The following is a 15879-nucleotide window of genomic DNA, read 5'->3' as shown; positions in this document are numbered from 1 at the left end:
GACTTAATTTAGTCTTTTTACATATGGCTTTAGCTTTTCTTTTATTACAAACATGTTTTACAAAAGGTTTTGAAGACTTTCGAATCAACCACAGGTGGAAAATCATGAAGAGGCTGATGACACTGCAACGGTACATCTATGCTCAGAGGCTCAGGCCACAAAGCCGTCACAGATAGTAAAAACAGCAGGGACACACCGCAGTACAACATCAGGGACACACCAGAGACACCGCGGAGATTGAAATGTTGTAGTCACAGATAAGAATGCAAAAATACAGAACGGGCATGATTCCCTAGTGCTCACATCTCATTTATGTCAGTAACACCGTTGATGTGAAGTTAACATTTGATCTCTCAGCTCTTTTCAACCAACAGCACTCACTGTGCAATCATGACGCACAACTTCAAATAAAATAAGACTGCATAAAGCAAAGGCCAGTTCAACATCATGGACCATTGTTTAGTGACCTGAAGCATGGCAACCGTCTTCATTCCCTACACAGTAAACTCCAGTTGTTAGCCGCCACCACAACATCACATTTCTAAACATGATCAGTATTTTTCTATGTCTAATTACTACGATACAGCTCTCTCAATCAGTTATTTGATTTGTGGAATTAGAGGACAGAATCAAGCATATCAAATGCATACTTAAAAATCATTAATACCATGTTAGGTTTAAAGATCCATCGGCCGACACTCGACGTGTATAAAAGTGGTTTCATTTCCAGACTGGTTGTAGGGTGAAGCCCATCATGGAGACCTTGGTTCTGCTAGTGTTCTCGTCACAAAAGGTGTTGCATAAACGGGATATGAAGTCTTTTGCATACAGAGGTCTGCAGAGTGGATCCAGTCTCATGTCTCTCTCCTCGCCTTCTTCTTCTTAGCCGGTTTGGGCGCTTGGCTCTCCTCAGGTTTGTCTGAGGAAACGAGAAGGGAGGAGCTGATTAGTCAGAATTCTAAAGCATGTAATTTACAAATGGTGAACAGGTCGTTTTAGCTCAGTTCTTGTAATTGTCATTAAGGGTTAATCTAATGTAATGGCTGTCAGATGAGGTTCAGGAAGGAATGACAAAAACAACAAGGCCAAGAAGTTAAGGACTGTTTAAAGGGGTCCTGCTGTTCTTTTTGGAGTTTTCCCTACTCTAAGGGTGGGGGGGTGTAAATGTGCTCACTTTGTTGTGTAGGAGCAGAAAGCCCCTTCTGCTTGGCAGTGGTCTCTCCTTCAGTTGGCTTCTGTGGCACTTGTGTGACAGGGGGTTTCTGGGATATGTTTTCCTTCACTGGTTGCTCCACTCTCGCCTAGAGGAAAAAGGAGTTAGTTGAAAGAATTAATCAGATCAAATCCATAAACAAATTGCAGTTATGTGGCAAATGTACATATACATTATTTATTGCAATATGGCAGAATGATTCGTTTTATGTACACTTCCAACAGTATTCACACCCTCTGGGATTTTTTATATGAAATATGTGTTACGGCTGTTTTGTATTCCCCGTTTATTTTTCCCTTTGGTTCCTCTACCCAGGTGTGCTGCATTGCTGTAACGAGGTTCAGAAGAGGTGCACCTGGAGAAGGAAGTCCTTAAAAGCTCCAGTGCCGCAGCAAAGAGGGGGAGGCCTCTGGTGTGGGGACTGCTGTGCTTCATGTTACATGTTGATTATAATAAATCCTATGGATTTGATGATTTTAAAATGTGTCTTTTGTGTTCTATTTGGGTTAGTGGTGGAATTGTGTTAGCCCCATAGGGCCATTTTAAGGGTGGGGCGTAACAATATGACAACGGGAAGCGCTCTGCAGTAAAATGCCCTTCTAATGAGCTGCTCTGGAGTCCGATGTTAGCTCCACTGACCTCGACAGCAGCTGCTTTGACAGGCTGGACGGCAGCAGCACTCTCCTGCTTCTTCATCGAGGCTGCAGGCAGAGCCTCCTTCTCTGGCTCCTCCCCCTGCACAGGACACAAGCAAGGTTACACACTGCAGAGAATTCACAGGAATCTTTAGAAATGTCATGCAAACCAATCAGGAGCGATAAGAGACTAGACTTTAATAATGTTTCTTGAATGTCAAGAAGAATAAAAGACATATTAGTCAAATAATATGAATGATACAGATACAGGTTAGGTACACCCTGTTACATACACATGTAGTGTGTTTATTAGTCAGTCATACTTAATTTGAGTTTCCTTGATTGTAATTGAACATTTGGAAAACAATGACTTAGGTCACTTGATTTCTCTACAGACAATGTTCTGTTGTCACTACAGGGTATATGCAGGAATCCTGAAGTCAAATGCAATACCTTTTAAGACCTCATTGCCACTTCGAGTTCTAACCAGTTACATTACACTTTACCTTACATTAACTATATACAGTATGGATTGTAAGATAGCACAACTAAACAGTTTGTGATAACTCCTTATCATAATTCAGTTAGGACTAAGCACAAGAGAATGAATTGTGTGACCAACCCAATGCATTGATTTAGGCATTGTTCCCAAGAGATAAAACAGACAGACTACTGAAGCCACATGAACTTCAACCTCTCTGTCAAGGTCAGGTTTAATGCAGTATGTTGCTTCTGTAGACTGTGCTCTTTCATTCCAGTAAAACTCCTCAGAAACCATTAAACAAAACAATTGACAAAACTTTGAACTATGAAATGTATTAAACTTTGGTGAGCTTCAGCGGGGTAATGCCATATAGGAGCTCCCTCACAAATACCCAGTGGTTAAATTGGGCCGGGGCTGTCCGGGGCTAAGCCCTGGCACATAGGACGATGCTCTGACGTCATCACCCTCGCACATTTGTCATACGTTTAAAAAACGATAAGTATATGTTAAGACTTTTCTCGTTCTTAATATAGACTATATTTAGGGTTGATATGTGTTGACTTTACTTTAAAATAGCAGATCTCTGGGACCGGATATAGTTCGGCTTAGTGAACGTGTGTCTCTTCCTCTTCCTCCGCGGCTCCTCCGTGCAGAGAGTCTGCAGCGGTAAGTGTCAGCGACGTGCAGTCAGGGGAGGCACGGATTGGACATCAGGAGAGTCGGGACTTAAACGCCGCTGCTTTCTGGCTAGCACTTAGCATGTGGGACCGGACAGCTTTGATCCCCATCGACAGTGGCGATTCTAGAGTCTGTGGGGGCCCCTCGAACCAGCTTTCATACTTTTTAAATAGCATTAATTTTCGCTAAATTGATTTATCAACTTTTAATACTTTTTAAAACCCCTGCACTTGCAGTTACCTGGCCAGCTGTTCCTCCCTCCTCAGCAGCCTTCTTCTTCTTCTTTTTCTTCTTCTTAGTTTTAGCAGCTCCATCACCAGCAGTCTCTCCCTTGTCCTTCTCATCTTCAGCATCGTCCTGACAAAGAAAACACATCAATAAGACATTTGTCAGAAAATAGTTAAAGTAGACATGTCATGCTTTTCCGGTTATTACCCGTCCCCTTGTGTGTTATGAAGTTTTTTCTGCATGTAAACGGTCTGCAGAGTCACAAACCCTCAAAGTACACCCTGTAGCGAGTAAAACTCTAACACAGAAAATACCTCCCTAAAACGCCTCGTTGGAGATAAGTCATTGTCCATTTGATTCTTCTGGGTACGGCATGATGTCAACCCGTACCCGGAACGAAATGGACCAATCCGCGGAGCCGTTACGTTACGTCCGCGGAGCCGTTACGTCCGCGGAGCCGTTACGTCCGCGGAGCCGTTACATTAAGCCCCCGCTGATTGGTCCAAATTGACCAATCCACGGACTTCCTCAAACACACACACACACAGTGCAGGCAGCTCTGCTGATTTCTCCTCCCTGGTCGCAAGCTGATAACAGACAGTTGGGATTGCGGCGAAATTCTCTCTGCAGACCCATTCTCACAGTGTTTATCAACCTTTTTCTTACTCAATATCAAGCCACACTTATTGTTTTTACTTCGGCTGTGACTTTGTGTGTGCTCAGGATAAGTTTGGCTGTGTATCGCTAAACAAGGAAACAACACCTCCACGGAGCTCAGCGCGATTCACAACGTCCCAACCAATCAGAGCACACTGTGCTCACAGGGAGGGTGGGGGCTGGAGCTATTGGAGCTACAACGAGCCGTTAAAGGCAGAGAGTGAAATTCAGTGAATACACGTAGTTTACAGAGATGCTGTATGAGAAACCAAAGTGAGTTTGGAAAATTGCACAATATAAATCTATTCTAGTAGACCTCAACAATGGAATTATGATCAGTGGAAATGGCCATGACATGGGACCTTTAAAAGATCTGCGAATGTTTTCTTTTACCAGATCTCCAAGATAAGCTCTTACTTATTTACATTTCCTTCCATCTTTTAAAAGCAAATTTTAATATAGCACTGTTTTGTTTTTTTAAACTGTCGATGTGAATCAGGCAAACTCATTGCATGGAGAGCGTTGCTAGATTGAAGAGATTTCATTTCATTTCAAACCTTTATTTAGACAGATTGGTCCCTTGAGATCATCGATCTCATTTACAAGGGAGACCTGCATCATTTAGTTCCACATGAAACATAAAAACATACAAACAACAGAGGATATCATATTTACATATTCAACATTTACAAATACCCAGAGTGTCAGAAAGCATTTCATTTAGACATGCCTTAAATACATTCAGAGAAATAAAAATGCTCAATTTCAATTTTGCCTGTAGACTGTTCCAAGCAAGTGGAGCTGCGCACATAAAAGCTGTCTTACCTAAGACAGTCCTTACTCTTGGCACATCTAACAAGACTATATCCTGTGATCGCAGACAATAGCTGCTTGCAACTTTCTGCTTTATCAATGAACAGATATAATACGGGAGTTTGCCCAACATAGCTTTATAGATAAAAGTGTACCAGTGACTGAGCCTCCGTACAGTGAGTGATGGTAAACCTGCCTTGGTATACAATGTACAGTGATGAGTAAGTGCTTTACAGTTTGTGACAAATCTCAGAGCACTATGATACGCAGCATCTAGTTTGCTCAGGTAGTTGGCAGGTGCATTCATATACAGCAGATCACCATAGTCCAGCACAGGTAAAAAGGTCACAGTGACTAGCCTTTTCCTGGCCTCAAGTGAGAAACAGGACTTATTCCTGAAAAAGAAACCTAGCCTAACCCTCAGTTTTTTAAGCAGGTTATTGACATGAAGTTTAAAAGAGAGACAGTCATCAAGCAAGATACCAAGGTATTTGTAACAGGCAACAACTTCAAGTTTTGTTCCTTGCTTTGATACAATATCTAAAACAGGCTCTGGTGTCTTTTTAGCTTTTGAAAAGAGCATTATCTTGGTTTTATCCACATTTAAAAGAAGCTTTAGTTCAGAGAGCTGAGTCTGAATAATGTTAAAAACAGCCTGTAATTTAACAACTGCCTCCTGAATGGAGGGACCTGCACAATACATCACGGTATCGTCCGCATAAAAATGTAAAGTAGCTTCATCCACATTTTCACCTAAACTGTTGATATATATGGAGAATAAAAGTGGACCTAAAACAGAACCTTGAGGAACACCATTAGCAATGTTTAACCACTCAGAAGACAGCCCATCAAAGTGAACACATTGGGACCTTTCAGAGAGGTAGTTCACAAACCACCCCACTGCATGGCTGGATATGCCAGTACTGAGTAGCCTCTGTTTTAAGACGCGATGATCAACGGTGTCAAACGCTTTGGAAAGATCAATAAACAGAGCTGCACAACTCTGTTTATTATCTAGCATACTAGTAATATCATTTACCACTTTCATTGTTGCAGTGATGGTGCTATGTTTCTTCCTGAAGCCTGACTGATGTTTAGACAGGATATCATTTATACATAAAAACTCCTTTACTTGTTCACTCACAAGTCGTTCGAGCACCTTAGCCAAAACTGACAATTTAGAGATTGGCCTATAGTTATTTAAAATAGTTGCCTCCCCTCCTTTCAGTAGAGGCAGGACATAAGCAGACTTCCATACTTTAGGAATTGTATTTGTGCTGAGGGAGAGGTTAAAAAGAGAAGTAAGAGGTGGAGCAATAAAATCTGCAGCTATCTTTAAAAAGAAAGGTTCTACGTTGTCCGGGCCAGCCGGTTTCCTAGGATCTAACTTGGATAAAGCTTCATGGACAATACCAACAGTTAAAGGAGTAAAACTGAAAGGGTTTTCCAGACCACATTGTTCAGAGTCAAGGACTGGAGCGTTCACAGAAGCAGAAGCACAGTCAGTGACAGAATCAAACAGAGAGCCACAAGAGACAAAATGCTTATTAAAGCAATTTAGCATGGTGGCCCTGTCTGATATAATGCCAGATGCTGTGGTGAGGTACGGAGGTAGCTCATTTGGGATATCACCAGTGGAAATCGATTTTATGGCTTTCCAAAATTTCCTAGGATTATTCAGGTTTTCTGTGGTAACTGACAAATAGTACTTTGACTTAGCACTTTTGACATGTGAAGTAAAGCTATTCCTTAGCTGCCTAAAGCATAGCCATTCTACCTCTGAGCCTGATTTCCTAGCCTTTGCCCAGGCATTGTTTCTCTCATGAAGGAGACTGGACAGTTCAGCAGAAAACCAGGGATTGTTTCGTCCCTTCACTCTAAATTTACGCAGAGGTGCATGTTTATCTATAATTTTTATAAAACCAAGATAAGCGATTCTCCTACTCTGGTGCCATCTGGTGGTAGAACCAAGAACAGCATTGACAGAGCAATACATGCCACTATTCTTACATTTATGTTCATTATTATTATACAAATCCAATTGGTACAAAATGTCTATCATGAACAGAGTTTAAAACACTGTTTGTACTGGGAAATGGTCTAATCTGTCACAATGACAGAACCCACCCGTGTGAATGTATTGTGGGTGTGCAAGAGTTGTGATATTCCTCATTCTAACTAAATCATGACAAAGGTTGTTTGTGCCCCAGTCAGAGGAGCCATTAGATACTGCTGGGTTGTTCTTTTTAAACTTCCAGGTAACCCTCATTAGTACTTAGTTTTGCCCTATGACCGTGCACACTTACAGCTGCTGCCATCAGCAGGTCCACCTTGGAGGGCTCCGGCAGCGGCTGCTCCACAATGGGAGGGGGCTCAGGAGTTTCCTCCTCATAGTTGCCCCAGACTTCAGCGGGGGCGTTCCAATCAGAGCTGGGGTCCACTGATCCACCATCTGAGTAACAAAGAGCATGAGGAACTGTAAAACACAATCAGATCTATAAAGTCAAATAGAGCAGTTAAAGCCCATCTTGTCCTTACTGAGTCCGGACCACTCGTCGTCCACTCTGGGCGGGCTGAGGCAGGGCAGCTCCTTCACAGGCTCAGGCTCTACAGACACACAGGAAGAGGAGCTACATTTCAAAAGCTAACGGCCCGTCTACACTACAGGCATCGAAAAATGCTTTCAACGCTTCGCCCATTCACTTGAATGGGGTGACGTAGAAGATTTTTAATCTTCGCCGAACTGCATTGTGGGGAGCATGGCATGGCTTTGCAAGCATCACGAGCATCTATCGGCTTTTGAGGCTCGATGCTTGGCATCAGCCAATCAAATCCAGTTTAGGCAAATCCCGCCAGTGCAAGCGCAGCCAATCAAACCGCGTGCAAGCTGGGAGAGCCAGACCGCAGTTCATTTCCTCATATTCCAAACGAGATATTACGGTAGCAAATCACCCGGTTCTTTACGACCAGAACTATTTACCGGGATGCAAACTGGAGGAACCAGGCATGGAGGGAGGTGGCAGAGACAGTGGGTGAAACTGGTAGGTTTTCTGCCTGTTTGGAGAGTTTATATCCAGTTTACTTCGTTTTAACATAGCTATTGCTTTGTATGTCGGGGCCGGGAGATTCATGTGATTGGTTGTTGGTCGCGCTGCTCAAAAATCGCCAAGCTTCAGACACGCCCAGCTTCAAGATTTTTTTGATGCCTGTAGTGTAGACGGGCCGTTACAGTATCGACTTAGTGAGAGGGTTTTGAAAGCCTCTAGAAAGGAGGCTTTTTTTCATTCAGATATATAAATTGTTAAATAGATCATTTTAACTGTTGTTCATTTTAAATCATAACTCAATATTATTTGTTTATCTTTTGTGGTGCGGCATTAATGCCACGCCAATTGATAGAAGACTTTAAGGAATTGATTTAAGGAATTGGGAAATCTTCCATGGGAGCGATTTATTAAGGCGGCGTTTACGCAAGAATGAAACGGGTTGTATCTGCTACTTTTCTTTTTTGCATAGCCCGTTCGTTCACACGAGGCCGTAGCGGAACCACGGAAACGGAACCCGCAAACGATAACGGGTCCCAAGGTGGATAGGTCTGCGGACGGAAACGCTCTGGGGGGCCAAACGGCTCTGTGTGTACGCCCTATACGATAATTTCCTGATAACGATGAAGCCATACCTCTGCTGCTCACTGCTGTAACATGATCAGTAGCTACTGACCATGTTACAGATGTTAGTGCAAAATCTACAGCTCCTCTACCACAACCATCAGCAACAAGTGGACGTGGAGAATTACATGTTGCTAAATCCATCGTGGGGCATAAACAGAAGGGCAACCATGGCAACCATGCTCGGGGGTTTTCTTCGCCACTAACAGCCCCGGCATATGTAAAACAGCATCTCCAGTGGTCTCGTGTGAACGGACACGTTAAATAAGCCGAATGCTTGTGAACGGAAGACTTTTTTGATCACGAATTCGGTCCGTTTGCGTTTGTGCTCCCGTTTAAATGGGGTCTAAGAGGGGACACGAGGAGCATCATTTTGCTAAAAGAGAAGCTACCTATGCCATCTAGAGGTGTAAACCAGATTACACCAGTACTTGTCACATCACCACTTTGTTGTTGACTCACCAGCAGTACCAACACCCAGGCCGCTTAAAGACACCAGATTTGGGTCCGCCGGGGCCATCCCCCTGTCAATCACGGTCCAAGACTCTGAAACACACACAGATCACAGATGCTCTAAAAAGATAATAATCAACACAATTAACTTTGACTTAATCCTCAGTGGATCACTGGGATCTGTATAACTAAGTAAATATGACGAAATCTGTTTGTCAGCCTTGTTTCCATGACCATGACCAGACTGTGATTCAAGGTTAAACTCTGAAAAGCATAAAAAGGAAAATTTAAAAAAAGACATTTTTGTCCTAAGAATAATACTAAATCAGCTGCCAAAATCACACTGCCCCACTGTGTATTCAGCAGCTACTTGGAAGATTATGATTTGCCCAGTGGTCTTTGAATTAATTAGGCAATATATCAGTATTGGGACACAAGAGTACTTCTTGTGTTAGACTTCTAATATGGTATACGGGTTGTCTTTTCGTGGTTCCAGGCTGTATTATAGAGAAGTGATGTGATTTTCTCCTACATGAACATAATATCCACGTTACTAATCATTATTTATCAATAAAATAAAGCTGTAAATCATTTATAAAAAGGAAAAATAGTCAAACCTGCAATATGTTGCAATATCAACAGAGGCATTTGGTAAAAGATATTGTAATATTTGATTAACTTCATATCCCCAAGATCCCTAGCTGAGCAGCCTTGAGGTCAGATTTACTGTTGTGTCCAATGCCAAAAATGAACTTTAAACTTTATAATCTTTAAGTCTATTATTTTATAATGCTATCAAATGTAGTTGCAACAGTTTTATGGATACCTGATCCATTTATTAAGGTAACTTTAGCATCAATAGCCGTCCTGCTTATCAATCAGAGAGTCTATTACTATGACACTGCAGTCAATGTAAAGGTTATCGGATAGTTCAAGGTTTTTGGAATGCAATAAAGCTTTACACACAATTAAGCTTCACCAACAGCACAATGAAATGTTCAAATATTTGTTTTACCATCAAGCTCTGCTCTCCACACTGATGCTGGCTCTGTAGTGGTTGTCCAGGGGCGGGCCTTTGGAGAGACGGTGGGAGCAGGAACCTTCACAGCCATGTCCGTCACAGCAGCCACCGCCTCACTGTTAACTAACACCAAGACAGAAAGTCGATACTCAGCCAGAATAAACACAGATCAGGTTGGCGACACATCTAATATGGGAGTCCTCATTAAAGCATGTGGACTTTTTTTGGTCAACTAAAGCATTTTAATAGAGAGATCAATGCTTGGGGTGTCTTTTCTGGTAATAGATGAATACTTTTCAGGTGACATTTACCTGCAGGCACAACAACCTCAACCTTCTCTACTTTCACTTTGGCAGATTCTCCTGAAAATAAAGAAACAAAAAGGGGTCAACATGCTGTATGCCAAGAACAACATCCATGAGAGCCTGTTAATGGAGGCAACACAGACAAACACTTCAGCTGAAGCACTTCAGGGGAAATGCATTCTGGGAGTCCATTTAATTCCCCATAAAGCCTGTATTTATAGACCATCCTTTCAACAAGAGACCAATCAGATGCAACAACAGCCTATACAGAACAAAAGACAAAAACATCTCTCTCTAGGTGCCACTTTAGGCTGTTTGTCGGAGAGAATCCTGGAGGTTTTATTTGAATTTATTCAAGAACAATATAATTAACATACTTCTTTCTTCTTACAAATCCTAAAACTCTACCCCAAAATGAAAGATACATGGATTTCAGAGTTATGCATTTTATCAGCCACCTTTTGTCTTCTTCTGGCTGGCAGGCGGGGGAGCAGCGGAGGCCTTTGGCTGCTCTTGGGGAGCGCTCACAGGTGTGTGTCCTCCTCCAGGACTGTTGGAGCCATCACTGGAGCCCTTATCCTTCTTGCGTTGCTCACGCTTCTCCTTGTTGCTGACCTTGGTCTCCCATGTGCCTGAAAAGAAACATTGTGAACACAGTGGAATTAGTTGCAAAGTACTGAAAGTTTTCATTTTGGGATTAGTGAGAAAGTTTGGAATGGATTAGGCAGGATACCGGATCAGACATATCTTGCTGGGAACGTAAGGTCACATTCTACAATAATAGGTTGAGTATAAAACACTTTCTTATGTTTTGTTACAAAGGCCTTGTTCAAATTAAACAAAATAGTTAAGAAGTAAGTAATTCCCTATTTGGTGCAATGGCTTTGTAACTGAAAAATAGTGGTTTACTAAGCATCAACATAAACAAAGAAAGGCCTCATATACATCCTAACAATTCACCTTCTTCTGGTTCTTTGCGAGCTGCAGTCACAGTCTTTGTCTCCTTCACAGCCTGTTTGGCCTTCTTCTTAGACTTCTTTAACTAGAAGAGAAAGAGATCAAATAATAAGGACAACATTAAAGAATGTCTAAGAGAGAGTTTAAAGAAACAGGTTAAGAGATACAGTTGATACTTGATTACACATATGATTTCATCTCCAAGAACGGCAACTGGGCAAGTGGCCCCATAGTGGCTGAACAGGGCCGTCAATCAAATCAGCACGCTCAAGCCATGTCTATAAATACTGTAGGTGAAACTACACACACTGTCCAAGAAGCCCTTAATATGTTACATGTGCTATTTGGTTAACACCATTTCCAGCTCTAGTGAATGCACGATCACATCCTTAGATTGAGCACATGTATGACCACATTACGTGTCACTTTAGGCCTTACACAGAGGATGGCATTGAAAGAAAGGCTGCCCTTTTGCTGTCCTAAGCCAGGAGACATCCACAAGGATTTTGTTGCATCTGCAGGTTAACAACTGTAACATTACACTGGTAGCGGGTCTGGTTGAAGCATTGCAGGGTGAGAGGGGTTTTCTTAACTGATTTACAGAGATGAGTAACCGAGAAATAATGATGTGCTAACATTTATATAAACAAAACCTTGGTGCACCATCACACTAAAAAGGATCAATATGTTCAAGTCACATCAATATAATGAGTGTGAGTGTGAGTGTGAGTGTGTGTGTGTGTGTGTGTGGCCATTCTTCTTTGTTATAGCAAATTACCTCTGCAGCCTTCTCAGCCTTGGATTCTGGTGGGGGCGTCTGGTGATGTGGCACTATCTCTTCAGATTCTATGGCTTCTTCCTGTGGTTCAGCAACAGCTCTCCCATTAGGCTGGGATTTCTGGAATAAAGAAACATTAAGAGGGCCATGAAGATGTCAGCTATATTCTATTAACAAAACCCATATGTAACAACTCCCAAGGCTAGCATATACTGGACGGACATTAGCCTGAAGCTAGCTAGGGTTTTGACATGCTAACTAGGGTTTTGACATGAGTTTCAACTGTCACTGTGGCCGTATCGGGTGCCGACTGATTTAATTTATGCTACGTGCCTTTTCCGTCTTCTTCTTCTTCTTCTTCGGTTCCTCGGATTTGACAGGTTTACTCTCATCGCGTTTCAATTCAAACCCGTCGTCCAGAGGGCTTACATCGGGTCGTTTCTTGAAGAGAGACCGGCAGGTTGAGGCCCACAGAGCGACCAGGAGCAGTAGCCCGCTACATGCCGCTAAGAGCATCACCCATGGCGGAATCAACTCAGGCTTCAGCCCCAAATCCACGCCGAGCTCGGATCGCAGCAGTCCCAGACCTTTGGACAACAGTTCATTCAGACGAGTTGTAAGCAGCTTGACCTGCTGAGAGGCCTCGTCCTGCCACTGCTCCATTTGTATTGTGTTTCAAACAAACCGATTAGTCACGCTTTACTCGCCGCTATTAGCTAAGCTAGCCTGCAGTGCTAGCTAAAAATAACAGAACGACTTCGACATAATGAAAGACAAAACAAGCATCCCTTCCTCCACTAGCAACATCGGCCCAAAGCCATACAACCTGCTAGCTGCAAGCTAAATCGCTTTACGGCTGTGGTGACACAAGTTAACTAACATAATATAATATGCTCCGTTAGCTGACCACCACTATGTGACCGTGAGGATTCACCTCATATGGCTCCGTTTTGACTGGAGGAGAAACGGTGCCTTCACTGTCACTGGTAATTTGGAATTTCCAGGTTGTAAATAGCAACCACCAATTCTAGCATTTCTTCCGAAACGATAATTTAAGTAAAAAATGTTTTTTTGTGAAATACATTGAAGACAAGATTGTTAGGATGTGTTTTTCAAACACAAAAGGATTACACCAACTATTTATAATTGTTTTATCTTTGTTTTCTCTTATCCCAACCTAATTAACTAGATACATAAAATTCAGTTTCTTACAAAACCTCTTGAAGGCAACACAAAGATGTGACAGCTCCACTTAAATGGGCGGGGCTAAGACTTCTCCCATCATGATTGGCCTAAGCTATGGGTCAAACTCCCATTACAAAAAATATCAAATGCTGTGGCAAACTGTATTACAATCATTCTGTATATCTACTACTGGCATTTTCCTCCACACAAAACTTATTTATTAAAACCTTACTTTGTAAGGTGTGTCTCTTACATTGTTTCATTTATCAAAATGCAGATACCCCAAAAGGTGGTGCAAAACAGCAGACAAACATGATAATTAAAATACTATTTATACTACTATAGCTGTTACCCAATGGCCTATGAAGGGATGGGGTAAAGAAAGATGTGATCGCTCTATCTGGTATGTAGCAGGTCTCAAATGTGTCACAGATGAGCAGCTTCCACTCACAATAATTTAAGATGATGATGCTAAAAGGACTTATTAAAAAAAAAATACAAATCGGACAACTTATTTGCATCCAAGTTTATTTTTGAAATTCCCTACTCCCCCTGTACAAGAAAAAAAAGGACTTTCCACAAAGGCAGCAGTGAACTGTCAGTGATAGTACTTTTCTAGGGAAGGAAAAAAAACGTATAATCACAGTGTGTCTTCTTTTAAATACTTCTACTGCTGTCATCTTTGGCTGGGTTTCGGCAGACAGCTTTCTGTCAAACCACATTCCTGGGAAGCAAAAGTTTAAGCCAATAGATCAGGGCTGTGGGCTTTAAGTTTTACAGTGCCAATGCAGGAATGTTCTGGACTGTATACCTCTTCTTCATTAAACACAAAGAAAAAAAAACAATAAAAATTGAAATAAAAATAACAAGCCGTTTGTGTTCACAACACAAACGAATATTACCGCCTGGGGAGATAGCGACAGTATGTCGATTTTCATAAAATTGTATAGACAAAAAATAAATCTACAAAAATGGAGCTAGGTAAATATTACACAACAGTAAACAGGTTTTTTTTTTTTTTCTTTTTTTTTTTAAACTCTTCTCTGTTCAACCTCTACACAAAACCAAAGTTCTTGGTCTTAACGGCTAGCAGGAGTTTCTGTTTGAGTATCTGTTTAGAAGAATAGAGTGGCACGTAGAGACGTGAGATGCAGGTGTTGGCTGTCGGGAGGTGCAGGTCATCTGGAGGCCGGATGGTGATGGAGGGCATCGGCTGGAAGCCCTCCTCACTGGCCGGCAGAGACGGGCTGGAGGTCCAGAAGTACACCTGGGGAAGAGGGCGAAACACATTCACATGTCACATTCAAAGCTTTTGTAATGTTCTACCGTTTGTGTACTCGGACAAGTGAAAAGCAAGACAGCCTTTGAACAACATCATAATATTGAAAAACATAAACAAATCTTTGGTGTTCACTATTGCTCGTTAAGAATCTCTGATAATTAAAAATAAAAAACAAATGTCCCGCCACTAAGTGTTGTCTTTGAAACCAAACAGAATCCCAACCATGCACAATCCCAGGCTCCATCACAAGCACACTACTACCTATTTAAAAGGGGAATTATCCCCCTTCTTTTTTAGCACTTAAACATTGTAACATTGTACATATACAATGTTTAGGATACTGACGGAAAATAAGAGAAACACAAAACAAGCAGAGGAAGGAGAGGATTTAAACAAGAACTGACATTTCACTGACCAACACCCAACTGCTCCTTAGTTGGTCTTTATTTTACCAATTTTATGCACGGCAAAAATAGTTGCAGTCAATATGAGCTGTAGTGTGGGTCATGTGTGAAGCCATTGTGCAATAACATGTCAGTCCAAGATTTACCACAGCATTTGGGAGCTAATGGAGCTTGCCCGTTGAAATTCAATCTTAATAATGTCAATTTGTGTAACAAAAGAACAGTTTTTGAAAATGCTAAGCACTGAACTGCTGACAGCCCCGGCGAGTCTCTTTGTTTTGAAGAACAAGTATCATGATTGGAAGAGACTTACCAGATCTTGCCTCTCAGTCATGCTCATCTTCTCCACTATGGACCAAAACCAGCGTTTAAACTGCAGCAGTTTGTCTGCATTTTCCCCTGTTGGATGAAGTAAAACACTTTGCTTACTTTGTCACAGCGGAAATAGACAACCATAAATATATTTTCTTTTCTGAATGAATGAATGCAAGGAACAGAGATAAGATCGAGGTGTAAACAGAGCAGAGGAGATCCAGACAGAGCAGCATACCAGACTCATCATTGAAGGAGGTGAAGCTAATGAGCATCTGGACGTTGACTTCTCCACAGCCGTTGACCAGCAGCCTGAAGTCCTCAGCTGTCAGGTCCTCCAGGGCGTTCTTAGGAAGCACATCCAGCAAACCCTTCCTCATCGCCTACCAAAAACAGACACTTAATTACAGGTGTCTATATGCATTTTGGTGTAAAAACATTTGTTCCAATATACTGAGAATTTGAGAACATTTTTGTTCAAAGCCAAATAAAAGAAAGTCAGAATTTTTTTAAGTGTTGTACTTACGTGGAGAGGCTGCTCAGCCACCACCAGCATTCTGTGCTCAGCATACTTCCTCACGTACTCATACACGTTGAGAGGAGTTACCGGCATGTTGACCCCGCCAGACAAAAGCTCCACCTGAACCAGGAGTAATGAGGCATTCATAAAAACATTATGCCACAAACATATTTCACTATTAATATGATGCTTTTGAAAGATTAACCGCAAGCTCTACATTCACGAAATCAGTGTCCTGTGATGCCAATAATGCATAGCTGAAAGGTGGACTTTCTCCACAGATTTA

The 15879-nt window shown here is 41.9% G+C and overlaps 2 protein-coding genes across 3 annotated transcripts in view; both read right to left on the bottom strand.

The window, feature by feature from the left end:
- Positions 1-24: 24 nt before the first annotated feature.
- Positions 25-12852, bottom strand: mtdhb (metadherin b). Its single transcript, XM_079640212.1, has 13 exons — positions 12224-12852; positions 11891-12010; positions 11116-11197; positions 10614-10787; positions 10162-10212; positions 9845-9973; positions 8839-8922; positions 7247-7315; positions 7015-7160; positions 3251-3367; positions 1853-1948; positions 1175-1301; positions 25-919 (listed from the first exon to the last, which is right to left on the bottom strand). Exons 1-13 carry the CDS (start codon positions 12551-12553, stop codon positions 855-857), a joined length of 1590 nt encoding a protein of 529 aa, XP_079496338.1. The 5' UTR covers positions 12554-12852; the 3' UTR covers positions 25-854.
- Positions 12853-13586: 734 nt separating this feature from the next.
- Positions 13587-15879, bottom strand: part of ubr5 (ubiquitin protein ligase E3 component n-recognin 5) — a 39693-nt gene continuing 37400 nt past the window's right edge. For both annotated transcript variants that reach the window (XM_079692183.1, XM_079692184.1), the window contains exons 55-58: positions 15600-15713; positions 15312-15456; positions 15075-15160; positions 13587-14342 (exon numbers count right to left, since the gene is read on the bottom strand). In XM_079692183.1, coding sequence (XP_079548309.1) covers positions 14130-14342; positions 15075-15160; positions 15312-15456; positions 15600-15713 — 558 coding nt within the window. In that variant the 3' untranslated portion in view covers positions 13587-14129. The remainder of the gene's footprint in view (positions 14343-15074; positions 15161-15311; positions 15457-15599; positions 15714-15879) is intronic.

Source organism: Notothenia rossii (assembly GCF_949606895.1).
Source record: "Notothenia rossii genome assembly, chromosome: 7".
Classification (NCBI taxonomy): Eukaryota; Metazoa; Chordata; class Actinopteri; order Perciformes; family Nototheniidae; genus Notothenia; species Notothenia rossii.
Note: the sequence above shows the minus strand (reverse complement) of the source record. Positions and strands in the feature narration are given on the sequence as shown.